Here is a 22,909-nt window from a genome sequence, read left to right as displayed (position 1 = left end):
CTCCCTTGCTCCACAAATGTTGAAATTCAAGATGACTCCCAACCAAATGTGGAAGAACTACAAATTGAGGAACCTCAACATCAAGATATTCCACAAGAATGGAGGTATCATATAAATCATTCCAAAGATGACATTCTTGATAGTCCATCACAAAGAATGATGACAAGAGCTCAACTTAGAAGATACTTTGGTAATGTTGCTTTTGTTTCTCAATTTGAACCCAAAACATATGATGATGCTCAAAATGATGAAAATTGGCTTTTTGCTATGCAAGAGGAATTAAATCAATTTGAAAGAAACAAAGTTTGGACACTTGTTCCTAAACCTAAAAAGCATACTGTTATTGGAACTAAATGGGTATTTAGGAATAAGATGGATGAAAAAGGACATGTAGTTAGAAATAAAGCTAGACTAGTAGCTCAAGGATACAACCAAGAGGAAGGTATTGATTTTGATGAAACCTTTGCTCCGGTTGCTAGAATTGAAGCTATTAGAATGTTATGTGCATTTGCATGTTTTAAGAATTTCATGCTTTATCAAATGGATGTTAAAAGTGCATTTTTAAATGGATATATTGATGAAGAAGTTTATGTAGCTCAACCTCCTGGTTTTGAAGACCCTCACTTTCCAAATCATGTTTACAAGCTTACTAAAGCTCTCTATGGTTTAAAGCAAGCTCCTAGAGCATGGTATGAGAGACTTAGTAAATTCTTGCTTCAAAATGATTTTAAAAGAGGAAAAGTGGATACTACTCTTTTCATTAAGAAAATGGGAAAAGACATGCTTATTGTGCAAATTTATGTAGATGATATTATTTTTGGTGCTACTAACCATTCTCTTTGTAAGAAATTTTCCAACATGATGAAAAGTGAATTTGAAATGAGTATGATGGGTGAACTTACTTTCTTCCTTGGATTGCAAATTAAGCAAATGAAAGATGGAATTTTTATAAATCAGTCCAAGTACATAAAGGATATGTTAAAGAAGTTCAAAATGGAGGATATGAAAAGTGTTGGAACTCCCATGAGCTCAACAATTAAATTAGAGAAAGATGAAAGAGGTAAAGAGGTAGATAACAAATTTTATAGAGGTATGATTGGTTCTTTACTCTACTTGTGACATCTAGACCGGATATTCATTTTAGTGTATGTTTATGTGCAAGATTTCAGTCATGTCCAAAGAATCTCATCTTATATGATTAAGAGAATTTTTAAATACCTCATTGGCACTCACAATATTGGCTTATGGTATCCAAAATGTGAATCATTTGATCTTATTGGTTATAGTGATTGATTTTCTTTGGTAGTAGATTAGATAGAAAAAGCATACGGAACTTGTCAATTTCTAGGTCATGCATTAGTTTCATGGCACGATAAAAGCAAACTTACATTGCACTTTCTCTGCGAAGCTGAATATATTGCGGTGGAAGTTGTGTTGCACAAATTTTGTGGATGAAACAACGACTTGAAGACTTTGAAATTAAATTTGATCACATTCCCATAAGATGTGACAATACTAGTGCTATAAACCTATCAAAATCCTGTTCAACACTCTAGAAGCAAGCATATTGAAATTATACATCATTTCATTAGGGATCATGATCAAAATGGTGATATTCAAATCGAATTTGTCCCTTCTGAAAAACAGCTTGCTGACATAATCATAAAGCCACTTAGTGAGTAAACTTTTTGCAAAATAAGAAGAGAACTTGGTATGATTGATGCTTTTGATTAAATTTTGATGTATTCTCATGTTTCCATATGAAAATGAAGTGATATATGTTGATTTGCGATGTTGAAAATGCATTCGATATTTTGGTGTAATTTGAAAAATTACGGATTATATCGGATATGAGCGATGTCTGCAGAATTTGCTCTCGTGGCATACTAATCCGTTTGCTAATTTTCTTGTTTGCTTAACGCTTTACCTCTGCTCCTACTTTTTAGCTGGCAATCTTGGAATCTGGTCTGATTGCTATAAAACTCTATAAATTTTTTTTTCTCGAGCGCCTATTCTTCATGTTTAAAGCCCAAATGACTTAAATACCCCTCTACTTAAAGTATTGCATCATTATGTATTTAAGGGCAAAATGGACTTTTTAACACTTTGATTTGCGCGGGATTTAATTTTTTCTTCTGAACCATCAGTCTTCTCGCCGTCTCTCCTCTGCTACACGCTACCTATTCCCTGCAAAACCTACAGTTGTGTCCTTTCAAGTTTTAAAATTCAAAACCCTTCTTTCCGTCGCCTCGTTTCCCAGAACCCGAACGGCTTAGATTTTCTTTTCACCTGCTAACCCGTTTACGCACCACTTCACGCGTTCGTCTCCCTTCATCGTTCGTAAATACTTCCGAAAACCTTTGACAGTGAATCGATTAAATCGATTATTTACAGAAAGAAAATCCCCAAAGTTTTTCGTTTCCGTTAAATCTGCGGAAAGAAATCATTTGGCTTTGGTTATTTTTCTTTGACGATTCGCACTCTCTGTTTCAGTATATTTAATTATAAAGCTTAAACCTTTAATGGAATCGTGTTCCATATTAAATCTATACTGTGTGTTACGCCTTAGTAATAGGTTGATATTTTGATTTGCTCTTGTCTGTTTACTCTGCTTTTGTAATATGCTGATAATTTTTTTATTGCTCTCGGTCGTTTGTTCTGTTCTAGCGCTCTGTTGTTAATTTTTGGGCATTAACGTTTCGTAAAATATGATACATAATATTAACTCGACAGCTATGGATTTATAAGAACTCTAATATTTTTTCTTTATCTGTTCTATTTTGTCATTGCGCTCTGTTGTGAAAAATGAATGTTGATATGCTTAAATTGATTATATATATAAATATATATATATATATATATTTGCTCACATCACTTATTTTACAATCTCGATTCTCTCTGTCATTTGGCCTAATTTATTTCTAAGATTGGTTATGGCACGAGACAAAGGAAAAGGAAAGCCAAAATCACCACATATTCATCCTCGAGACTCAAGCGCGCTAGTGTCCTGCGTCACCACCTCCACAAAGGATGCTCCTCTGGTAATTGGTAAGCCAAAAGAAACATCAAAGAAAAGAACCGATGAGCAGTCGGAAAAAGGATCTAAAGAAGAAGACTTCAAAAGCTCGGTTGTACATATGGAGAGGGCTATTCATGAGCCAAGGTATATTCATGGCTGCTTTTGTTGAAATTTCCGTTCCTTTACAATCATTGTTTGAGTATCAAAAATGGGATAAGCGTGTTACGATCTTGAAGGAGTGTATGTGGACTTAGTGCAAGAATTCTATAAAAATCGAGGGTTGATGATTACGAAAAGATGAGTCCTTTAAGGTGAGAATGAAAGGGACAATTTATGAAGTAGTGAGCTAGATTAGCTAAAGCCTAGGAATTCCAAATAGTGGAAACAAAATCTGCTCCCACAAAGATGTTTTTGCTGTTGGTGGGTTCAACAAAAGGGATTTTGAGGGTGAAGTGTTTAAAGGAGAAGTGAAGGATAAGACTAGCATTACCCATGCTCATCAACACATTAAAATTCTTAATAGTATTATCATTTATGTGTTGAATCCTAGAGCAGATCCCAACTATTTGAGTACCCTTGACCTCTGCATAATTTGGCATATAGTGAACCAAATTGAGTTTAATCTTGCCTATTTTATCTTTGAAACAAATCATGAAAAGGAAGCCACCTTATAAGCTACCATATTCTCATCTTCTTAATTGTCTATTTAGAGACTTTGGGATACCTTTGGAATCGAGAAACTTAGGACCAATATGATCCCAATCACTAGCTTGCAAAAAGATGATGATGGTAGAAAGCTTAGATTTGAGCAAGGTGCTAGCTCCAAAGATAGTGCAAGTGGTACTTTAAATGTTGAAGGTATTTTGCAGGAAGTGAACAATTTGAGAGAATTTGTTGAAATAGAACTTGGGGAGATACAAAAATTTAGAAGTTTTCAAACTATTCTTATGAATGCTCTTGACTCCAAGGTTGATGGATCTTTGATGCTAATGTACAAGATTGTTGAAGAGTTGTTTAAAATCAAAGTCCATTTGGGTATTTCAACCACTGAAATTTGGAGAAACCGATAAGGTTGCTCTTGGATCTGTTCCTCTAGCCGAGAAAGTGAAAGAAAAGGAGAAAGAGAAAGAAAAAGAGGAAGAAGAAGAAACAGAAGAGGAAGAGGAAGAAGAAACAGAAGAAGAAGAGAAAGAAACAGATGAAGAAGAAGTGAAAGAGGAAGAAAAGGAGGAAGAGGAAGAAGCTGAAGCAGAAAAAGATGAAGATGAATCTGATGATGAGAATGGTACTGGAGGCAGCAAAGAGGGAAGTGGAAAAGATAAGAGTGACTCAGAGTCTGAAGCAGAACCAGAGACACCTGCTCCTGCTGCTCCTGCAAAAGGAAAGGGCAAAACAGCTCAACAAGAACAAAGGCATAAGCAGAAGAGGAAAGCGGTAAACCCACGGCAAAAAGACTAAAGCGGCAAAAAGTCTGCGGTGATGCAGTACTCTTTGAGTTAGCGGTGGGCCTATTGTTCCTTTGACACCGGGCGAATTGGCTCTTTGCAATTCTTCAAACTTTGAGTGACAAACCTGTCAAGCCCAAAAAGTTGAAAATGGGTGCTCCAAAACCAATCAGAAGAAGTTCTAGGCTGAAAGGATAAACTGAACTTTGATTGAATTTTGTCTAACAGTCTGTCTGTTAGTTTGCTACTTAGTCTGCTACTTTTGGTTTTTCTGAACTTTTAATTAGTTTGCTATATCAGTTACTATTTTAACTGTTTATTCACTGCACTTAGACTGAATTTTGACATGCATGATTTCTCCCATATTCTTTTGATGCTGACAAAAAGGGGGAGAAAAGTAATGAATGGTAATCTTGATACTTGATATAGTTTGTGATTACTTGTGGATAACATAGTTTGTGCATATGGTTGATATAGTTTTATGGTGTGCATATTGTTGATATCACTTGTGAATGATATATACAATTTGTGATTAGTGTGTATATTGTGCATATTTAGTTAGTATCTTTAGTCACACTTGACTCCTTAAGAAAATGCTTATGAATGTTTTATTGAAATTATTAAGGGGGAGTTATTTGTGATTAATTGTTGATATAAGCACATACATAGGGGGAGTTATTCTCACATACACATTCATACACATACTCACACTTATTGACATTTACTTGGTGATTCAATTGAGTTTTGTCATCATCAAAAAGGGGGAGATTGTTGACCCCACAAGCTCAAAGGAGCATAGATTTTGATGATACCAAAACTCAACTAGAATCAAACTAACATTGTTTTAAGTGTTGTGTATCTCAAAGAAGAAGGACAAAAGGATTTTATGATGGATTGGTCCTTATGAAGAAAAGATGACATTCTAAGGATAACACAAGACGAAGCAAAAGAGATAAAAGAAGAAAAGGTTACCTTCCAAGGCTGCATTGAAAATCAGAATTGAAGGTACATATAGTATTAGAGTTAGTTTTATTTCTTAGGATTTCTTGTGAAAAGAATTGAGGAGTAAAAGTCAATGATGCTTATTTTTAATCCCTCAAAAGATTTTCTTTTTAAATATCATTACTGGCCTAAAAAGTGTTTGACTATGATTTGGTGTAAAGTTTTATAGTTTTGAAAGTTATGCAGAAAAGTTTTCCTGGTATGCTAACTGGTTTGATAATGATTTTAGTATGATAACTGGTTTGCTATTTTCTCAAATCGCTAACTGTTTCAACTCGCACAACATCAGAAAGCGACAAAATAACGGCTATTTTCTTGAAATTCGTATGTAACGTTCAAATGAGTTACTGCGGTAAACGTTCCAAAGCTATAAATACACCTTCCTTTGGCCATTTTGCACTTAATGAAAGTCCCTCTACTGTTCAAAATCTTTAAAGCTTTCATTCAAAGTGCTCAAAGTGATTTATTGCTCATCATTGGCTTATTTACTCAACTCTTCTTTATAGTTGCTGTTGTAATTGAGTGAGAGTGAGTTTTTCAACACATTATTATCATTTGTGAGAGGTCATTCAAGCACCTATTGAAGCTTGGTTGTGATAAGTGTTTGGGATAACACTTGGTAGAAGTGTGAAGCTACTTGTAAAAGCTTTGTTGAGAAGATTTGTAAAGGGCTTTGTCTCTTGCCTTGAAAAGAGAAGAATAGTGGAGTGAAGACTCAAAGTGGGATCTTTGAGAGAGTGGATGTAGGCTAGTTAAAGCCGAACCACTATAAAAATTCCAGTGTTCATTTTCTCAACCCTTGCTCTTTACATTTTTGCAATTTAGCTTTATGAATGATATGCTTTTGCTGATATGAAAATTGATATCATATGCTGTTGATCTTGCTGCTATCTGAGAAAAATAGTTTACTGCAAAATCTGCTGATATCTGATATATTCTGTTGGTTATCTGTTGTGCTGTCAGATAGGATATCTGGTATACTGCTCTAGTTGCTGTGATAAAAACGTATTCAGTTTACTGATATATTTACTGAATGCTTATATAGTCTGTTATATCAGTATACTGATTGCATACAGCTTAACCTTGAGTCAACTTGTCAATAGAGCTATATTGTTCATTTTTCACATTAGTTAATTTAGTTGAACCTAGCTGCAATTTTCAAAGGTTTTGAGCAAGAACCGAAAATTGTTTTTAAAGTCCAATTCACCCCCCTCTTGGACATATTTTGGGACATCAGTCATGATTTGCATAATTTATTGTTCAAACACGGGATGTGTGCTTTCACAACATATTTGGTCTGCAAATCTTTCTTGTAATCTAATTTCACAGGGTCGTCTTTATTATTTTTTTTTTCCTAATTCTTCATATTTCAGTCAGATTTGATTGATCCTGCAGTAAAGGGAACACTAAATGTGCTAAAGTCATGTGCAAAGGTTCCTTCTCTCAAGAGAGTGGTTGTAACATCTTCAATGGCATCAGTTTTATACAGAGAAAAACCTTTGAATCCTGATGATGTAGTTGACGAGACTTGGTTTTCAGATTCTGCATTTTGTGAGTCAAGGAAGGTAAGAATACATGGTAATTCACATTTCTGTTGCAATTTTTTGTTTATTGGTTGAACTGTTTTCGTTTTTGGTTCTTCGCAGCTTTGGTATCCTGTTTCAAAAATCTTAGCAGAGGAGGCTGCTTGGAGATTTGCAAAAGAGAATGGAATTGACTTGGTTACCATACATCCAGGGGTTGTGATTGGCCCTCTCTTGCAGCCCACTCTTAGTACTAGTATGGAGGTGTTTGCACAATACGCCAAAGGTATTCACTATTCCTTGTAAAATTCAAGCTTAATGTTTGTTTTCTAGACTTGGTTTATTGTGGATCCAATCCAAAACATAAAAATGTGAATCCCATCTATTCTATATGTTGGCCTCACCTCATATAGTGTGTCTTGGATTCATGATAGATTAAATCTTGACATGAATTTCCCTGTAACTATATTCTGTATATGATTTCTTCTGATGGGGTAGCTGGGATTTTCAATGTGCAGGAGCTCAAACATATTTATATGATAATTGGTATCTTGTTGATGTTAGAGATGTTGCCAATGCACATATTGAAGCTTTTGAATTGGCTTCAGCCAGTGGCAGATATTGTTTAGTTGAAACAGTTGTGCACTTCTCTGAGTTTTTGAAGATTGTTCACAAACATTACCCAACTCCGCACATTCCTGAAAAGTATGTATTGCTGTTTCTATAAAAAAAAAAAAAAAAATGAAATGTTTATTATTGTTTCTGAGCTTTTTTGTTCTATAATGGCAGTTTATCTTACTGATATCGAGAATTCTAAGAAAAAGTTTAAGATTTTTTTTTTTTCTGCAGATGTCAAGATGACAAGTCTTTTGTTCCAAAACATGAGATATCAAAGGAGAAAGCAAAAGCTTTGGGCATTGACTTCATTCCTTTGGAACTGAGTGTTGTAGACACCATTGAAAGCTTGAAGGAGAAAGGCTTTCTTAATGTCTGAATAATTGAGAAATTACGGAGACAAATAAAAATGGAAATGGAAGGCAGACCTCAATTAAATAACTTGTATCCAAAGCTTCGCCTTGTCTTAATTTTCTGAGCAACCAAACAAATATATATATATATATATATATATATATATATATATAATTTTTGTCCATGGAGGATATGTCATTTTTCGTTAGAGTTTTAATTAGAATTCGAACTCAAGACTTAATAGTTCTGAAAATTTACTACAATCTGACATCAATCAACCTGTTTTTGATAATAATATAACCGGTAACAAAAAGACAAGTCAATTTGGAATGGATGCCATATGAACCCCTCAAATGAATGGGCACAGACCCGTTACTGATGCAAAGCCTGGTGAATTTTTAAAATTGGTTTATGTTCTCTCAAGAGAAAATTAAATATTTTTAAAGACATTATTTTTATAAATTTTAACAATTTTATTATATTGTGAAGATATATGCCATTAGTTTATCATTGCAAAATAATAAAAAATATTGAAAAATTTTTTTTTAAAAAAATAATTCTTATAGAAAATATACTATATCCCGCAAAACAAATAGAGTTTATTTTATTTTATGGGTTAATTTTTTTTTAGCATTTTAAAAATTAAGTTGATTTATTAATGAATTTCAATTCAATAAATAAAAAAGATGAACTAATTAAACAAATTAATTAGTTAAATTAGAATTTAGTTCTGACCAGTTGACGGTATGTCAAGGCAGACTTTTTTTTTGTCAAGTTAAGGCAGACAATACAAACAAAATCATCACTGTCTGAAATAGAATGAATTAAAAATTAGAGGTCATCTTTGCCAGAACTCCTTTTGGATTTGATATGTTGACTTAAGCAATGACAACAGCCACAATATGTTGAGCTAACTGCTTATGCAAGAACCCCAAAATATAAGTAATTCTGACTCCAAAATTGCAAGTTATATGTATTCATCCAAGAGAAGAATCTGATTGATAAATTTTCACTTCGAAAAAATAGCAAATGAGTGGAGAAGGAAAAGTTGTGTGCGTAACAGGAGGGTCTGGTTACATAGCATCCTGGCTGTTTAAGTTCTTGCTTGAGCGAGGGTATACAGTTAAAGCCACCGTTCGTGACCCTAGTTAGTATCTCTTTTATCTTTTTTTTTTTTTTTTTTTCCTCCCCCTGGTTTCTGTTTTATTGTGATTTCTATGCATGGTTTTCTGTATGATCTTTAAATTTTAGGACATGGTTTTGATTGCTTTGATGTCAAGGCACAAATGAAGATATGAAAATTCTTCAAATGGAAGGGGAGCGTCATTACCGAATAATTAGTCTCCTGCATTTGACCATATATTGCTTTTGTTGGATTTTCTCTTTGAATGTACTGAATTCTGTTTGTAAATGTCAAGATGACCTTAAGAAAACAGAAAACTCCACGTTCACTTGATGGAACCAAAGAAAGACTTCAATTATACAAAGCAAACTTGCTGGAAGAAGGATCCTTTGATGCTGTAGTTGATGGATGAGAAGGTGTATTTCATACAGCTTCTCCTGTTATTCTTTCAACAAATGAACCTCAGGTGAAATTGATGCTAATTCTAATCAATTTTTTCCCTCCATAGTTTTCTGGAAATCTCTTATATGCGTAAACTCTATGGCTTGAGCTACAAGACTAAAGCCCCATATGAGTTCAAATTTGCGTTCAAACAAGGGATGTGTGCTTTCACCACATATTTGGTCTGCATATCTTTCTTATAATCTAACTTCACAGTTTTTTTTCTTTTTTAAATTCTTCATATTTCTGGCAGATTTGATTGATCCTGCAGTAAAGGGAACACTAAATGTGCTCAAGTCGTGTGCAAAAGTTCCTTCTATCAAGAGAGTGGTTGTAACATCTTCCATGGCATCAGTTTCTTACAATGGAAAAGCTCTGAGCCCTGATGTCGTAGTTGATGAGACTTGGTTTTCGGATCTTGCGTTCTGTGAGTCAAAGAAGGTACGAATATATGGTACTTCACATTTCTGTTGCAATTTTTATTTACTGGTTAATCTATTTTTGTATTGGTTCTTTGCAGCTTTGGTATGTTATTTCAAAAATCTTTGCTGAGGAGAGATTTGCAAAGGAGAATGGGATTGACTTGGTTACCATACATCCAGGGTTTGTGATTGGTCCTCTCTTGTAGCCCACTCTTTCTCCTTGTGTGGAGGTGTTTGCACACTACATCAATGGTATTTATTATTCCCTGCAAAATTCAAGCATACAATGTTTGTTTTCTAGCCTTCTAACTAGATTCTGCATATGATTTCTTCTGATGGGGTAGCTGGGATTTTCAATGTGCAGGAGCTCAAATATTTCCAAATGATAATTACAAATTTGTTGATGCTAGAGATGTTGCCAATGCACATATTGGAGCTTTTGAATTGGCTTCAGCTAGTGGCAGACTCTGTTTAGTTGGAAGAGTTGTACACTACTCTGAGTTTTTGAAGATTATTCACAAACATTACCCAACTCTGCACATTCCTGAAAAGTAAGTTAATGTTGTTTCTCCAAAAAACTATGAAGTGTTTAGCATTGTTTCCAAGCTTTGTTGTTCTGTAATTGCAGTTTATCTGATTGATCTCAAGAATTCTGAGAAACATTTGTGGGTTATTCTTCCTTTTTTGCAGATGTCAAGATGACAAGCCTTTTGTACCAAAATATGAGGTATCAAAGGAGAAAGCAAAAGCTTTGGGTATTGACTTCATTCCTTTGGATGTGAGGGTTGTAGACACCATTGAAAGCTTGAAGGAGAAAGGCTTTCTTAATGTCTGAATACTTAGAGAACTAAAGGAGACAAATAAATAAGGAATTGGGAAGTAGACCTCAATAAATATATTTTAATTATTATTTTTCCCTCCTTAGTTATGTGTTAATTAATATTTCCTTTCTAGTATAACTTATGCTGATTTGGGATTTTTATTATTAGTAAGATTCTAATAAATTTTGTGTAAATCTTTTTTTATAAAAGTGGTCACTTGAATTAATAAAATTAAGCAAAACTATTTTTATTTACATTCAGTTCTGGACTCTCTCTCCTCTAAGGAGTCTATGGTTAAGACTCACTTTCAATGAGCTCACGTTTTAGCAATAATAGGTCGAAAAAAGAATCGAGGCAAAGCAATAGCCTCTGCTTTTGAATCAAATTTCATGGTTAACAGACCTGTAATGATATCTTGGACAAGAAAGTGGATCAAGTACATCCTTTGGTTTCATGGAAAGAAGTACACACCATGAAATTTTTCTTTCCATTAAATTGACTAATTAATTAAAAGTTAGTATGCTACATTTTAAGGTCAATCCCATTTTTTGGGGGTAATAAAGTTATTTCCAAGAATTATGAGATTTTGAGTTTAAATCCCAGCTTAGTCAAATGAATAAAAGGAACTGGTTGAGTTTGAATCTCAATCGAAGCTTAAAGAAAAGGAAAAAAAAATGAACTAGATAAATTAATTAGTTAAACTAGAAATTAGATCTAACCAGTCAACTTTAATTAGTCGGATTCTTTTTTTTTCCTACCTTGAAAATTATTAAAATTACAAAAATTACATTTGATGAGTTCTTGACCTGATAATGTTACTGTGAAGGTGATTTTGTACTGCATAAATGGTAACCCTTCACAATCATTTGTCATTAAAAATAATGATGTCACACCTTTATCTCTACTGAATAATCATTCTTCCGATGCTCTCTAAGACTGTGGATTCTAGCCAATCGAAGCTCTAAGATCCATAAAACTGATACCCAATATTCACCCTAAATTGCCTGCAAAACTGATGAGTTGGGTAGGATGAGTATAAACTACCCAGTGAGTTGACATTTACAATATACATCATGCAACAAAAAGAAATATAGAAGAAATAAGCTAAATGGATAGATAAAAAAAAAACAAAAAGGAAATTAAAACAAGCTGAATAAATTGAATAATCAAATCAACATGCTATGCAATTCTAGAATCTCCAAATAACTCAAATTATATTCTTCCTATTCTCCAAGTGTTCCTCACATATATAAAAATTATCGATAATTGGTACTTGACATCCAAAGATATGCCAGAGTATAGAAATATATATAAAAATCATAGCAATGCTGTGTCAAATCTCACAGTGGCAGCTCCCGTTAAATATAATTTTATATCTCATAGTGATACAAGCGCATATCATGATTGTCAATACCACAAACCATCAAATTCATAAACTCCAATAACCAACTTCTGCCAAACAAATCATTGCTACCCAAAGTAGCCAAGCAATTCCACCATAAATGCTCACAATCTTATAATTCTTCTCATAATTCTAAAATATTAAATCACATCTGCTGAACTTTGCTACTATCATCTATTTCTCTGTACAAGCTATTAGTCTCATCATCATTTACTATTTATCTCAATTTCACAATCTCCAACTCTCTTTCTAGACTTGCTAGTATGCATGAAATATTGGAATGGGAATGAGCAACAATAGAATGAAATTAGATTGAACAATAAAAATGAATCAAATAATCAACAAAAATATCGGAAGCAAATCACCATTTTCAATTTTCAAAGGATCAAGAATCAATTGAGAAGCAAATTCATGCCATATATTGTAAATACTACTCACCTGACCTCATGATACTAACTAGCAAATATCACCTTCCATCCACTTAAAACCATAATCAAAAGCTCCTCCTAAAACCATAACAATAATCAATCAAAATCAACCATAAACTTCTACTTTTCTAATTAAAAATCTGATAAAATTTAACAGCATTTCCATTTAAATTGGACTAAACTCTCCGTCATAAATCTCAAATCCACAAGCCATTAATCATATCAATATTTTCAATTAACCAACTTATAGCTCTATAAAAATTATAATATCAAAAATAATACTCAATTCCATAATTTCCTTAATCATTAAAATATACTTACACCAAAAATCCAACTAAAATCCACATATATATTTCTCAAAAAAATATTCCACAATCATATAATAATTCAACAACTTCATATCCTATCTCAAAATAATCTTAGTTTCATCAAAATCACTTATTCAACTTAACCATCAATACCCAATCTGGCAGCTTGTGCATTCAAATTTATATATAATGATCTAACCGTCAGATAAATCTCAAATTTTAACGATATATTCAAGACATCCCTATACAGCATCATTAAAAATTTAAGCCTAAAATTGTACTACATCATGAGATATCAATATATTTATCCAACCCTTCAAATTCTGAATTTTTCATAAATAATTCTTAATCAGATAACTTATACAAAATAATTTATATCTCATAAATCACAAGTCTAAAATTCACCAAATTTTAACACAACAGCCTCAACATCCCAAATATCATTTGTACCAAATTACATAATTTTTTAAGTTTCCTAACTATTTATTTTCCTTAAATTTCAGTAGCCAAAATTTACAGTTCTAATTGCAGACAGCCTGTGTTCAACAATATATTTCTTCAAATCCAACCGTTGAAAAATCACCAAATTTTAACCATAATTTCTACACATACAAACCTCAAACATATCCAAAAATTAACGGTGAAAGAAAAGCCAAACTCACCTGGATGGAAGAGAAACATGCTGCCTCTGCTGAACCCCTGTTTTTGCTACTGTTCACCTTCTTCTCCATTTCTCTCTCTCAAATTCCTTGTACCTCAGATCAAAATCCTTCTTTTCCCCTTGTTAGTGTTCTTTTTTGCTAGAAACTCAGAAAAAAATCCAGCACCAACTCCCTCTTCCCTTCTCTTCTTCTCCATCTTCCTTTCTTTCTTTCTTTTCCTTTCTTTTTCCTCCTCTCCTCTTTCCCGATTCTACTGTCCTCTTCTTTTCTTTTATATATTTATTTATTTATAGAAACTGCTGGAGAAACCAGCTCACGTGGATGTGCAGCTGCTGTCCACTTTTTTTTTTTATTCAAATTTCATTTTGGTCCCCCAACTTTCCAAAAATCTTATTTTTCATCCCAAAACTTTTATAACTTTTCTTTCAAGTCCAAGTTTAAATTAAATTTTTTTCTTCTCAAAACTTTATAATTTTTTTATTTCTATTCAAATAATAACCATATGTAATATTTCTTCAAAAAATGGGATGTTACAAATGATCTCTATTCTACCATTTCTAGCTTCTAACTAGTCCATTCTGTGAGAAATTGTAGGTTTATGCTATGGAGGAAAATAATCCCAAATGAGAGTTTTCCGATTTGTTGATGTTAAAGATGCTTTATTTGGACATATTCAAGCTTTTTGGGATGATTCAGTCCAAGAGCTTAGAGCATCTTTAATTATATCAAATTCTTGAAGAGTGTACATTTGTTAATCTGTACTTTTGTCTTTATTTCCATGGTACCAAACAGGAAATGAATAATTAAAGAAAATCTATTACATACTATATAATCTATATGACTATATGACAAACAGAATCACCATCATCTATAAGACTATATTTATATGTCAGAGTTTGAATTTTTTTTTTACTAATTTCCTGTATTATTAGGCAGATACTTGATCATTGGGTCAATGGCAGCTCTTCCAGCTGTTCATGTTCCTGCCTATAAGAAAATGGTGTTGTACGTTACTTTAGGAGACAGAAGAAGAGAATGAGTGGAGAGGGAAAAGTAGTATGTGTAACAGGAGGTTCAGGTTACATAGCATCATGGCTGGTCAAGTTCTTACTCCAACATGGATATACAGTGAAAGCCACTGTTCTTGACCTAAGTGAGTATCTATTTCATTCTTGTTTATGCTGTTTTATTTCTTTTGATCTCAGTGTGATCAAGTAAGAATGATATTTTCTGGTTTCTGCCTAAATTCTTCAAAGTTTAGGTTCTGGGTTTGATTGCTTTATTAGTAACTTCATTATAATTCTGTAATAATGAAAATGACTACAATTACCTCATTGCTTGCCTGAAAGCCAAATTATTAGTGTCCTTAGCTCTTCTATGATTTTTTTTATTACTTCAGAAATTTCTTAAGGGATTTATATGTCAGAGTTGAATTTTTTTTATTAATTTCCTGTATTATTAGGCAGACACTCGATCATTGGGTCAATGGCAGCTCTTCTAGCTGTTCATGTTCCTGCCTATAAGAAAATGGTGTTGTGCGTTACTTTAGGAGACAGAAGAAGAGAATGAGTAGAGAGGGAAAAGTAGTATGTGTAACAGAAGGTTCAGGTTACATAGCATCATGGCCGGTCAAGTTCTTACTCCAACATGGATATACAGTGAAAGCCACTGTTCTTGACCTAAGTTAGTAGCTATTTCATTCCTGTTTATGCTGTTTTATTTCTTTTGATCTCAGTGTGATCAAGTAAGAAAGATATTTTCTGGTTTCTGCTTAAATTCTTCAAAGTTTAGGTTCTGGGTTTGATTGCTTTATTCTTCTCATCCCTTCTCAGTGAGTTAAAATAAAGTTTTCACCACTGGTTTGTGCTCTCAGGTACTGACTGTACTTTTCTTGACACAGTTGAATACAAAGTTTGATTGCCAAGTTGCCCATTAATAGCTAGCTCTTGGGAGATTCTCGGTTTCATTATGAACTTATGCTAAGCTACCACTTCAAAATTTTCACAATTTTATTCCTAAACTAAATCCATTTTCTTTTCCATAGCGTCCTTTTAATTCTGATTATACATATGACATAGGCGATCCAAAGAAAACCGAACACCTGCGAGCACTCGATGGAGCTAAAGAGAGACTTTGCTTGTTCAAAGCAAATTTACTGGAAGAAGGGTCGTTTGATTCTGCTATTGATGGATGTGAAGGTGTATTTCATCCAGCTTGCCCCCTATTTTATACAACTGATCCCAAGGTAATCTCAAGGATAATTGAAATTGAACTTGTAATTCGACAAAAAATAAGGAGCTATTCCTGATTTGGTGTATATTTTCAGGCAGAACTTATTGATCCTGCAGTGAAGGGAACACTAAACGCTCTCAGGTAATGTGCAAAAGTCCCTTCTCTCAAGAGAGTGATCATAACATCTTCAATGGCATCAGTTATGTTCAATGGAAAGCCTCTGACTCCTGATGTGGTAATTGATGAGACTTGGTTTTCAGATCCTGCCCATTGTGAGTCAATAAAGGTAAGCATATATTGCCTGGTTTTTCAATGCTCTTATCACTGCTTCTGCAAGCTATATATTCACATTGGTCATTATCAGAACTTCATTTAAACCGTTAATATAATGCCTTTTATGGTTTTTAATCCATTACTTGGTTTTCCAGCATTGGTATCTGTATGCAAAAACCATAGCTGAAAAGGCTGCTTGGAAATTTGCAAAAGAAATTGGAATTGACATGGTCACAATACATCCAGGGTTTGTGATAGGTCCTTTCTTACAGCCAACTCTAAATGTCACTGTGGAGGTTATTCTGAACTACATAAATGGTAGACTCTTCCTCAATCTTTTATCATTAAATATAATAATCTCTAACAAGTCCGTTCTATATGAATTGTGGGTTTCCTGCATGCAGCAGAAACATTTCCTAATGAAATTTACAGATTTGTTGATGTTAGAGATGTTGCATCTGCACATATTCAAGCTTTTGAACAACCTTCTGCTAATGGCAGATATTGCTTAGTCGAAAGAGTTGTACATTTCTCAGAGTTGTTGAAGATCGTCCATGAGCAATACCCTACTCTGCATCTTCCTGAGAAGTAAGTTTCTCTGCTGAGTGATACAGGATTTCACAATTCTAGAAACTGCTGTTCATGATTTTCTTGCTTAATAGACGTGAAGATGGCAAGCCTTTCGCATTGAAATATGAGATTTCAAAGGAGAAAGCTAAGAGTTTAGGCATCAACTTCATTCCCTTGGAGGTGAGTGTTTTGGACACCATTGAATGCCTGAAAGAGAAGGGCTTTCTTGGTGTCTGATTCATGCTATATTGAAGGAGAAGTGATGCAGATAAATGCGAAGGAATTCTGTCTGCATTTCTGTTATGTTCTTTTTCATTGCCACAAGGATTATGATGTTCAAGAAGTCCAATTTGTTGATATGTGTGCTGATTGTGGTGAATTTGATATAGGTTTTGCATTGGAAAGATTTGTACTTTGTGATGAAATACGATTTATACCATCTTTTATGCCTTGAATTATGAATTTGGAAATATGTGTAGATCCTAGCATGTGAGGTTTCAATTCAGTTTGAAGTTTGCCCAGAAATCGGAATCGAACTAAAATTTCGGTATGATTCTAGGTCAGTTCTTTATTGTTTCGGTTCCAATTTTTATACGATTCTCAGTTCTTCAATTCCAATTTAGTTATCAGTTCTTGAAACAATTTTATATAATTATTTCTTTAAAAAATTTCATATTTAAATTAACATCAAAATTTTGAATTGCATTATTAATACATAATATATCATATAATGTCTTTTAACTATTTCTAAATTATATAATTTTTAATTATAAAATACATATATAATTTAGAATTAAGTATATTATATAATATAAAAGTATATTATATAATATATATTTTAACTATTTATTAATTATATAATATTTCATTATAAAATATAACTATAATTATGAATTAACATATGTATAGTATAAAAGTACATTTATAATTAAGAATTAGGTAATTTAATGTATTTAGAACTAAAATTATTAAAAAATATAGAGAAATAAAATATAATTATAGGTGATATTTAGTTCATAATTAAATATATATATATATATATATAATTATATTAAAAATATATAATATATCTAAGAAAAATAAAAAAAATACGTAGAAATTTGATTCTCAATTCGATTCCGGTTCGGTATAGTTTCACTTCAGTTTCGTTATGGTTCTAATTCAATTCTTAGTGAAGAACCAAAACCAAACTAAAATATTTAAATATCTTTTGTTTGGTACGATTTATCGATTCAGTTCGAGATCTCGAGAATTATGCACAGTCCTAATAAACCTAATTTACTACAGATATAAATATATTAGATTCAAGCATTTAATAGGTGGGTCTCATCATCCAGATATTAGATAAACTAAGATATTAGATAAACTAAGAAATGCATTCAAAGAAATCCTTTCCAATAATATATCCAATTTTATTTGGAATGCAATTAGTGTTTGATATAGCTAAATAAAATCAAGAATTAGTACATTTTAACAATTTCATAATTTAGTTAGCAAACGCAAAAATCGTAATAACTAAAATGGTTTAAAATTTAATTACACCCCAAAAAACTTTAATTTAGTCTAGAAATAAAAAAAAAAAAATTGAGCTTCTAATTTTTAGGTTTAAATCAAGAAACCAAAAAATTTAATCCCAAAATTAAAATATTGAGCTTCTTAAATTTTTTATTTAAATCAAGAAATCGAAAAATTTAATCCATAAATTTTAATTTTTAGACTAAATTAAGTTTAAATTAAAACTTTTATACTAATTTGAATAAAAAGTTGAAAATGAGCTAAATTGAACTTCTCTAATAAATATAGAGATTAAATTGAACATTTTACCAAACTAAAATTATTTGTCAAATAAAGATTTTGCATTATTATTTTTTATCAAAATAAAAAAGCTTCCCATTTTTTTTTTAAAAATACACATTTGATTAATGGTTTACATCTTTAATTCTATGGTCTTTAATATTTAAATATATTTATATTATAATCTTTTTTTCATTCTTTTAAATGGCATCAAACATCATCATTTGTCATCTTATTAAATTTACATGTTTAATTTAATTAAAAGTAAATTATTCAAATTAAATTTTAAAAAATATATATATAAATAATTTTCTTATTATCTCAATATTTAATTAATGAATAAAATATAAAGTTTAACCTTGATTAATAGTTGAAAATATATCACTCACTTGATAGGTTTAGGTTTGAATTTTCATTTTTCTACTCTCTTTACTAAAAAAAATAAAATAAAATAAAAAATAAATTCACCTTGGATCTATCTTTTTATAAAAATAACATGCAAATCACTTTTTTTTTAACTACATAATTTTATATGAGATAAAATTTATTTTATTTTAATTTTTTGAAAATTTTTTTATTAGAAATTTTTTTTTAAATTTGAGATACTTAAGAAATAAATAAATTAAAAATACTTTTCGAATTAAAAAAATAAGTTATTTAAAAAAACTTCTTTCTTTCAAAAAATAAAATTATTTTTTAAATATTAATAATTTTATTAAAATATAAAAAAAAACTTATACATGCATATATAAACACATATAAATATTATAATATATAGTACCTGAAAAATGTCAAGTAGAAGATGAAATTTTAATTATGATATATTAAAAGATAAGTTATTATTTGATTTCTAAATATTAATATTATTTATAAGTTGATATTCTCTAAATAATAATTTTAATTGAAACAAAAATAAACATATTTTATTAAATTAATTCAAATAAATAATAATTAAATTATAATAAATTTTATAAAATTCAATTTTATTTATATATTAAAAATAATTTTTTAAAATAATTTATATTTAATTGTCCTTTTCATGATTGATTGCAAATAATTTATATTTGCACGGAATCACGATCCCACTGTATAGTAACTCCATAAGTCAGAGCTTCTAAGATCCAACACTTTACTTCTTGTCAGAAGGAGAAAAAGCATAATCTTACTTCCTTCCCTTCTCCAATTTTTTTTCTCCTTGCAGGGACTCCACCTTTTAGAGCTAATTCACCGAGAGAAAATGAGTGGAGAAGGAAAGGTGGTCTGTGTGACAGGAGGGTCTGGTTACATAGCATCCTGGCTAATCAAATTCTTGCTTCAAAGAGGCTACACTGTCAAAGCCACTGTCCGTGACCCAAGTAAATCTCTCCCAACCTTTCTGTTTTTTTTGCCTATTACAAGCTCAGTTGGGTCATTTATGAGCCTTAGTTTCTTTGAATGAGGTTCAGCTTTTCAAATTCTGGTTTCTGGGTTTTATTTATACTGACTCTGGTTGTGCCTGTGCGGCTGTGGATGTAATTTTTTATGTTTTAGTTCTGGGTTTGACTTAATTTGTTTTTCCATTTAATAAAATTTCAAGGGAATTTAATTGCTCCTAGCATTTTTTGTTGTGGTATTGTTGATTATTGACAATTTTATATCCTGCGATTTGCTTGTTAAAGAATGAATTGAGTCAGCTCTCAGTTTGATCAAGTAGCCGCATGACTTAATTTATCATGTATCTTTATTATAAACAAACGGATGAAATTAGTACAATCAAGAAGGAGGGAGAGATAATATGCTAGCATATGAGTAAAATTTTACTAAACTGATGAGAAATCTTAAATTAGTTTGCTTGTTTTAGTGTTTACTTTCAACAGAACATTCAGTGTTGTCATTGGACTCATGCTTCAGCTCTTTGAATCTGTATTCTGTACCTCAGATGATCCGAAGAAAACTGCACACTTGCTTGCACTTGAGGGAGCCAAGGAAAGACTTCGCTTGCTCAAAGCTGATTTATTGGAAGAAGGATCTTTTGATGCTGCAGTTTATGGGTGTGAAGCTGTTTTCCACACAGCCTCCCCTGTATCCCTTCAAGCCAATGCCGACCCTCAGGTCCATCACCTTCGACAACCTTTTCACTGCCTCATTCCAATTAATCTTGATATGTCAATAGATATAAATGCCTCATTCCAATTTTCACTGCCTCATTCTCCGATTCTCTCTTGTAACTCATGCACTATATGTTCCTTACATTTTAATTGTCTTCTTCATTTGATTATGTTGACATAATTACTGCTTGATAGGCTTAGTGTCATATAAGATATAACTGTTCATGGTAGACTATTTCTATGTATCAGGTTGAACTAGTTGATCCTGCAGTGAAGGGAACACTTAATGTTCTTAGATCTTGTGCAAAAGTGCCTTCTATCAAGAGAGTGATTGTAACATCTTCATTTGCTGCTGTTCCTTACAGTGGCAATAATCTGGCCCCTGATGTAATTGTTGATGAGACTTGGTTTTCTAACCCAGCTGTTTGCGTGGAACAGAAGGTTCGTCTACTATTATAACAGTCCTCATTATCCCTGAAATTAGTAACTTAAAAGAAGATGAAAAAGGGATATGGCCATCACGGTCTACCCTTGAGCACATCAATCTTGATTACTTTTCAATTTATCCATCCCAATTGGAATCTTGTTAGTTATACAATGAAATCAACTTGAATTTGATATCATAATGAGTATTTTGGTTATGAGATAATTTTGCCTTTTGTTTCTCCAGCTTTGGTATCAACTTGGAAAAACATTAGCCGAGCAGGCTGCTTGGGAATTTGCAAAAGACAACAGGATGGATTTGGTTACAATAAATCCCGTGTTTGTTGTCGGTCCTCTTTTGCAGCCAACTATTAATCATTCTGTGGAGATGCTTTTGAACCTCATAAATGGTATGCTCCAGCAAGTATTTATGATACACATAAGCTGTCTTCCATGTAAATTTCAAGTATTTAATGTTGGCTTCACCTTGACAAATTTCTGGACTCTCATATGATGACATGTCCATATGATTACCAAATAGCTTGAAAGTTTTGCCTTAATTTAACCACACAATTTTACATGATTTCTTGGGGAGCAATTGACCGATTTTTTTTTTTTTTTTTTTTTTTATTGCAGGAGCTCAAGAGTATCCAGATGCATATTACAGATCTGTTGATGTAAGAGATGTTGCACATGCACATATTCAGGCTTTGGAGATTCCTTCAGCTAGTGGCCGATATTGTTTAATTGAGAGAGATCTTCACTTCTCTGAGGTTCTGAAGATTGTGCATCAACATTATCCTACATTGCAACTTCCAGAAAAGTATTGATTTTTTATTTTTTTGCAACCTATTGAATAATGATCATGTTGGACTAGCTATATTGATGATCAAGTTTTATAATTATGAGACTTCAGTAAGGATCATGGAATATGATCTGAAGTTCATTCTAAAATGGATATGAACGCTTAATGACTTACCATAAACGTCTGCCGATTCCGACAGTTAAGGGTCTTATGTTGTTCGTCCATTGCAGGAGTGGCCCTGGATTGAATTACTTAACAAAGTATGGGATATCAAAGGAAAAAGCGAAAACTTTGGGTATTGACTTCATTCCTTTGGAGGTGAGTTTGAAGGACACTATTGAAAGCTTGAAGGAAAATGGCTTCCTTAGCATTTGATTTTGGCTGTTGTGATGGAAAGCAAATCAAATATTACATAGGCCTTTCAGCTTCATTGTCTTTAGCTCCCTACTGCAGCAAGAAATTGTTGCTCTTCAAGATTGTCTTCATTTGAAATAAGTGGACCAACACATTTATAAATAAATAGTAATGTTTGTATATGTTGTGTAAAATAAATAATATTTCATGTGTCACTTGTTTGACTGGTAGATGAAGTTCATTTTAAGTTAGTGATTTTCTATCAAGTTTGGTCAAATTCATCCCTATCTGCACAGCAGAAAGATTTGACAGAATTACAATTGCCTGTTCTGATTTTACGAAGGCCAGCCATTCAGATTTTGGATGTTTCAAGTACTGTTAGTTCCTGTAATTTATACAAAAACTGATTTCCCTGGAAAAGGGAAAATTTTTTTGTTATTTGCGCTGAATGAACAAATGAATACCATATTAAGGGATAAATTTCAACAACTGTCCTTGAACTTATATAGTTGTAACACTATAGTTCTTTAACTTTAAAATGTAATATAAAATCCTCTAAACTTTTAAATTTTACACAGTAAAATTTCTCTTCCTTTCAATTACTGATTTTTCAGTTAGAAACTGATATGAATAGCTCTCGCATGACACTTAGTCAACATTTCTTTCTCCTTTATTATGCAAAGTGTAAAATTATTCAATTTACGCATGAAAAATTATTCTATCTATAGAGAGAAAAATGATTTAATTTGTACATAACTTGAAAGAGAAAAGAGAAATATTGACTAAGCTCCATGCTGAAATTGTCC

General features: G+C 32.1%; 2 protein-coding genes, 1 long non-coding RNA gene and 2 pseudogenes across 3 annotated transcripts; 4 read left to right on the top strand and 1 right to left on the bottom strand.

The window, feature by feature from the left end:
* Positions 1–6,815: 6,815 nt before the first annotated feature.
* LOC131169130 (phenylacetaldehyde reductase-like) lies at positions 6,816–8,151 on the top strand. The gene is made up of 4 exons (XM_058142942.1): positions 6,816–7,031; positions 7,113–7,275; positions 7,508–7,694; positions 7,839–8,151. Exons 1-4 carry the CDS (start codon positions 6,936–6,938, stop codon positions 7,981–7,983), a joined length of 591 nt encoding a protein of 196 aa, XP_057998925.1. The 5' UTR covers positions 6,816–6,935; the 3' UTR covers positions 7,984–8,151.
* Positions 8,152–8,614: 463 nt separating this feature from the next.
* On the top strand, positions 8,615–10,868 carry LOC110668872 (cinnamoyl-CoA reductase CAD2-like; annotated as a pseudogene).
* Positions 10,869–11,445: 577 nt separating this feature from the next.
* On the bottom strand, positions 11,446–13,823 carry LOC110668678 (uncharacterized). Its single transcript, XR_002497571.2, has 3 exons — positions 13,566–13,823; positions 12,606–12,673; positions 11,446–11,777 (listed from the first exon to the last, which is right to left on the bottom strand). It is a non-coding gene; the product is annotated as an uncharacterized LOC110668678 (long non-coding RNA).
* Positions 13,824–13,838: 15 nt separating this feature from the next.
* On the top strand, positions 13,839–17,252 carry LOC131168727 (phenylacetaldehyde reductase-like; annotated as a pseudogene).
* Positions 17,253–19,523: 2,271 nt separating this feature from the next.
* On the top strand, positions 19,524–22,318 carry LOC131177837 (phenylacetaldehyde reductase-like). The gene is made up of 6 exons (XM_058142941.1): positions 19,524–19,789; positions 20,353–20,525; positions 20,771–20,962; positions 21,192–21,354; positions 21,581–21,767; positions 21,980–22,318. Exons 1-6 carry the CDS (start codon positions 19,672–19,674, stop codon positions 22,122–22,124), a joined length of 978 nt encoding a protein of 325 aa, XP_057998924.1. The 5' UTR covers positions 19,524–19,671; the 3' UTR covers positions 22,125–22,318.
* Positions 22,319–22,909: the final 591 nt, after the last annotated feature.

The sequence above is a fragment of the Hevea brasiliensis genome, unplaced genomic scaffold (assembly GCF_030052815.1).
Source record: "Hevea brasiliensis isolate MT/VB/25A 57/8 unplaced genomic scaffold, ASM3005281v1 Scaf95, whole genome shotgun sequence".
NCBI classification, from domain to species: Eukaryota; Viridiplantae; Streptophyta; class Magnoliopsida; order Malpighiales; family Euphorbiaceae; genus Hevea; species Hevea brasiliensis.
The sequence above is the reverse complement of the archived record's forward strand: the minus strand, read 5'-3'. Positions and strand labels throughout refer to the sequence as shown.

Bases quoted from the DNA above. Each gene is read 5' to 3' on its own strand.
- LOC131177837 (XM_058142941.1), top strand. From the start codon at position 19,672: ATGAGTGGAGAAGGAAAGGTGGTCTGTGTGACAGGAGGGTCTGGTTAC. The intron at 19,790-20,352 runs GTAAATCTCTCC...TCTGTACCTCAG, and splicing joins AGCCACTGTCCGTGACCCAA to ATGATCCGAAGAAAACTGCA. The intron at 21,768-21,979 runs GTATTGATTTTT...CGTCCATTGCAG, and splicing joins ACATTGCAACTTCCAGAAAA to GAGTGGCCCTGGATTGAATT.
- LOC131169130 (XM_058142942.1), top strand. From the start codon at position 6,936: ATGGCATCAGTTTTATACAGAGAAAAACCTTTGAATCCTGATGATGTA. The intron at 7,276-7,507 runs GTATTCACTATT...TTCAATGTGCAG, and splicing joins GTTTGCACAATACGCCAAAG to GAGCTCAAACATATTTATAT. The intron at 7,695-7,838 runs GTATGTATTGCT...TTTTTTCTGCAG, and splicing joins ACTCCGCACATTCCTGAAAA to ATGTCAAGATGACAAGTCTT.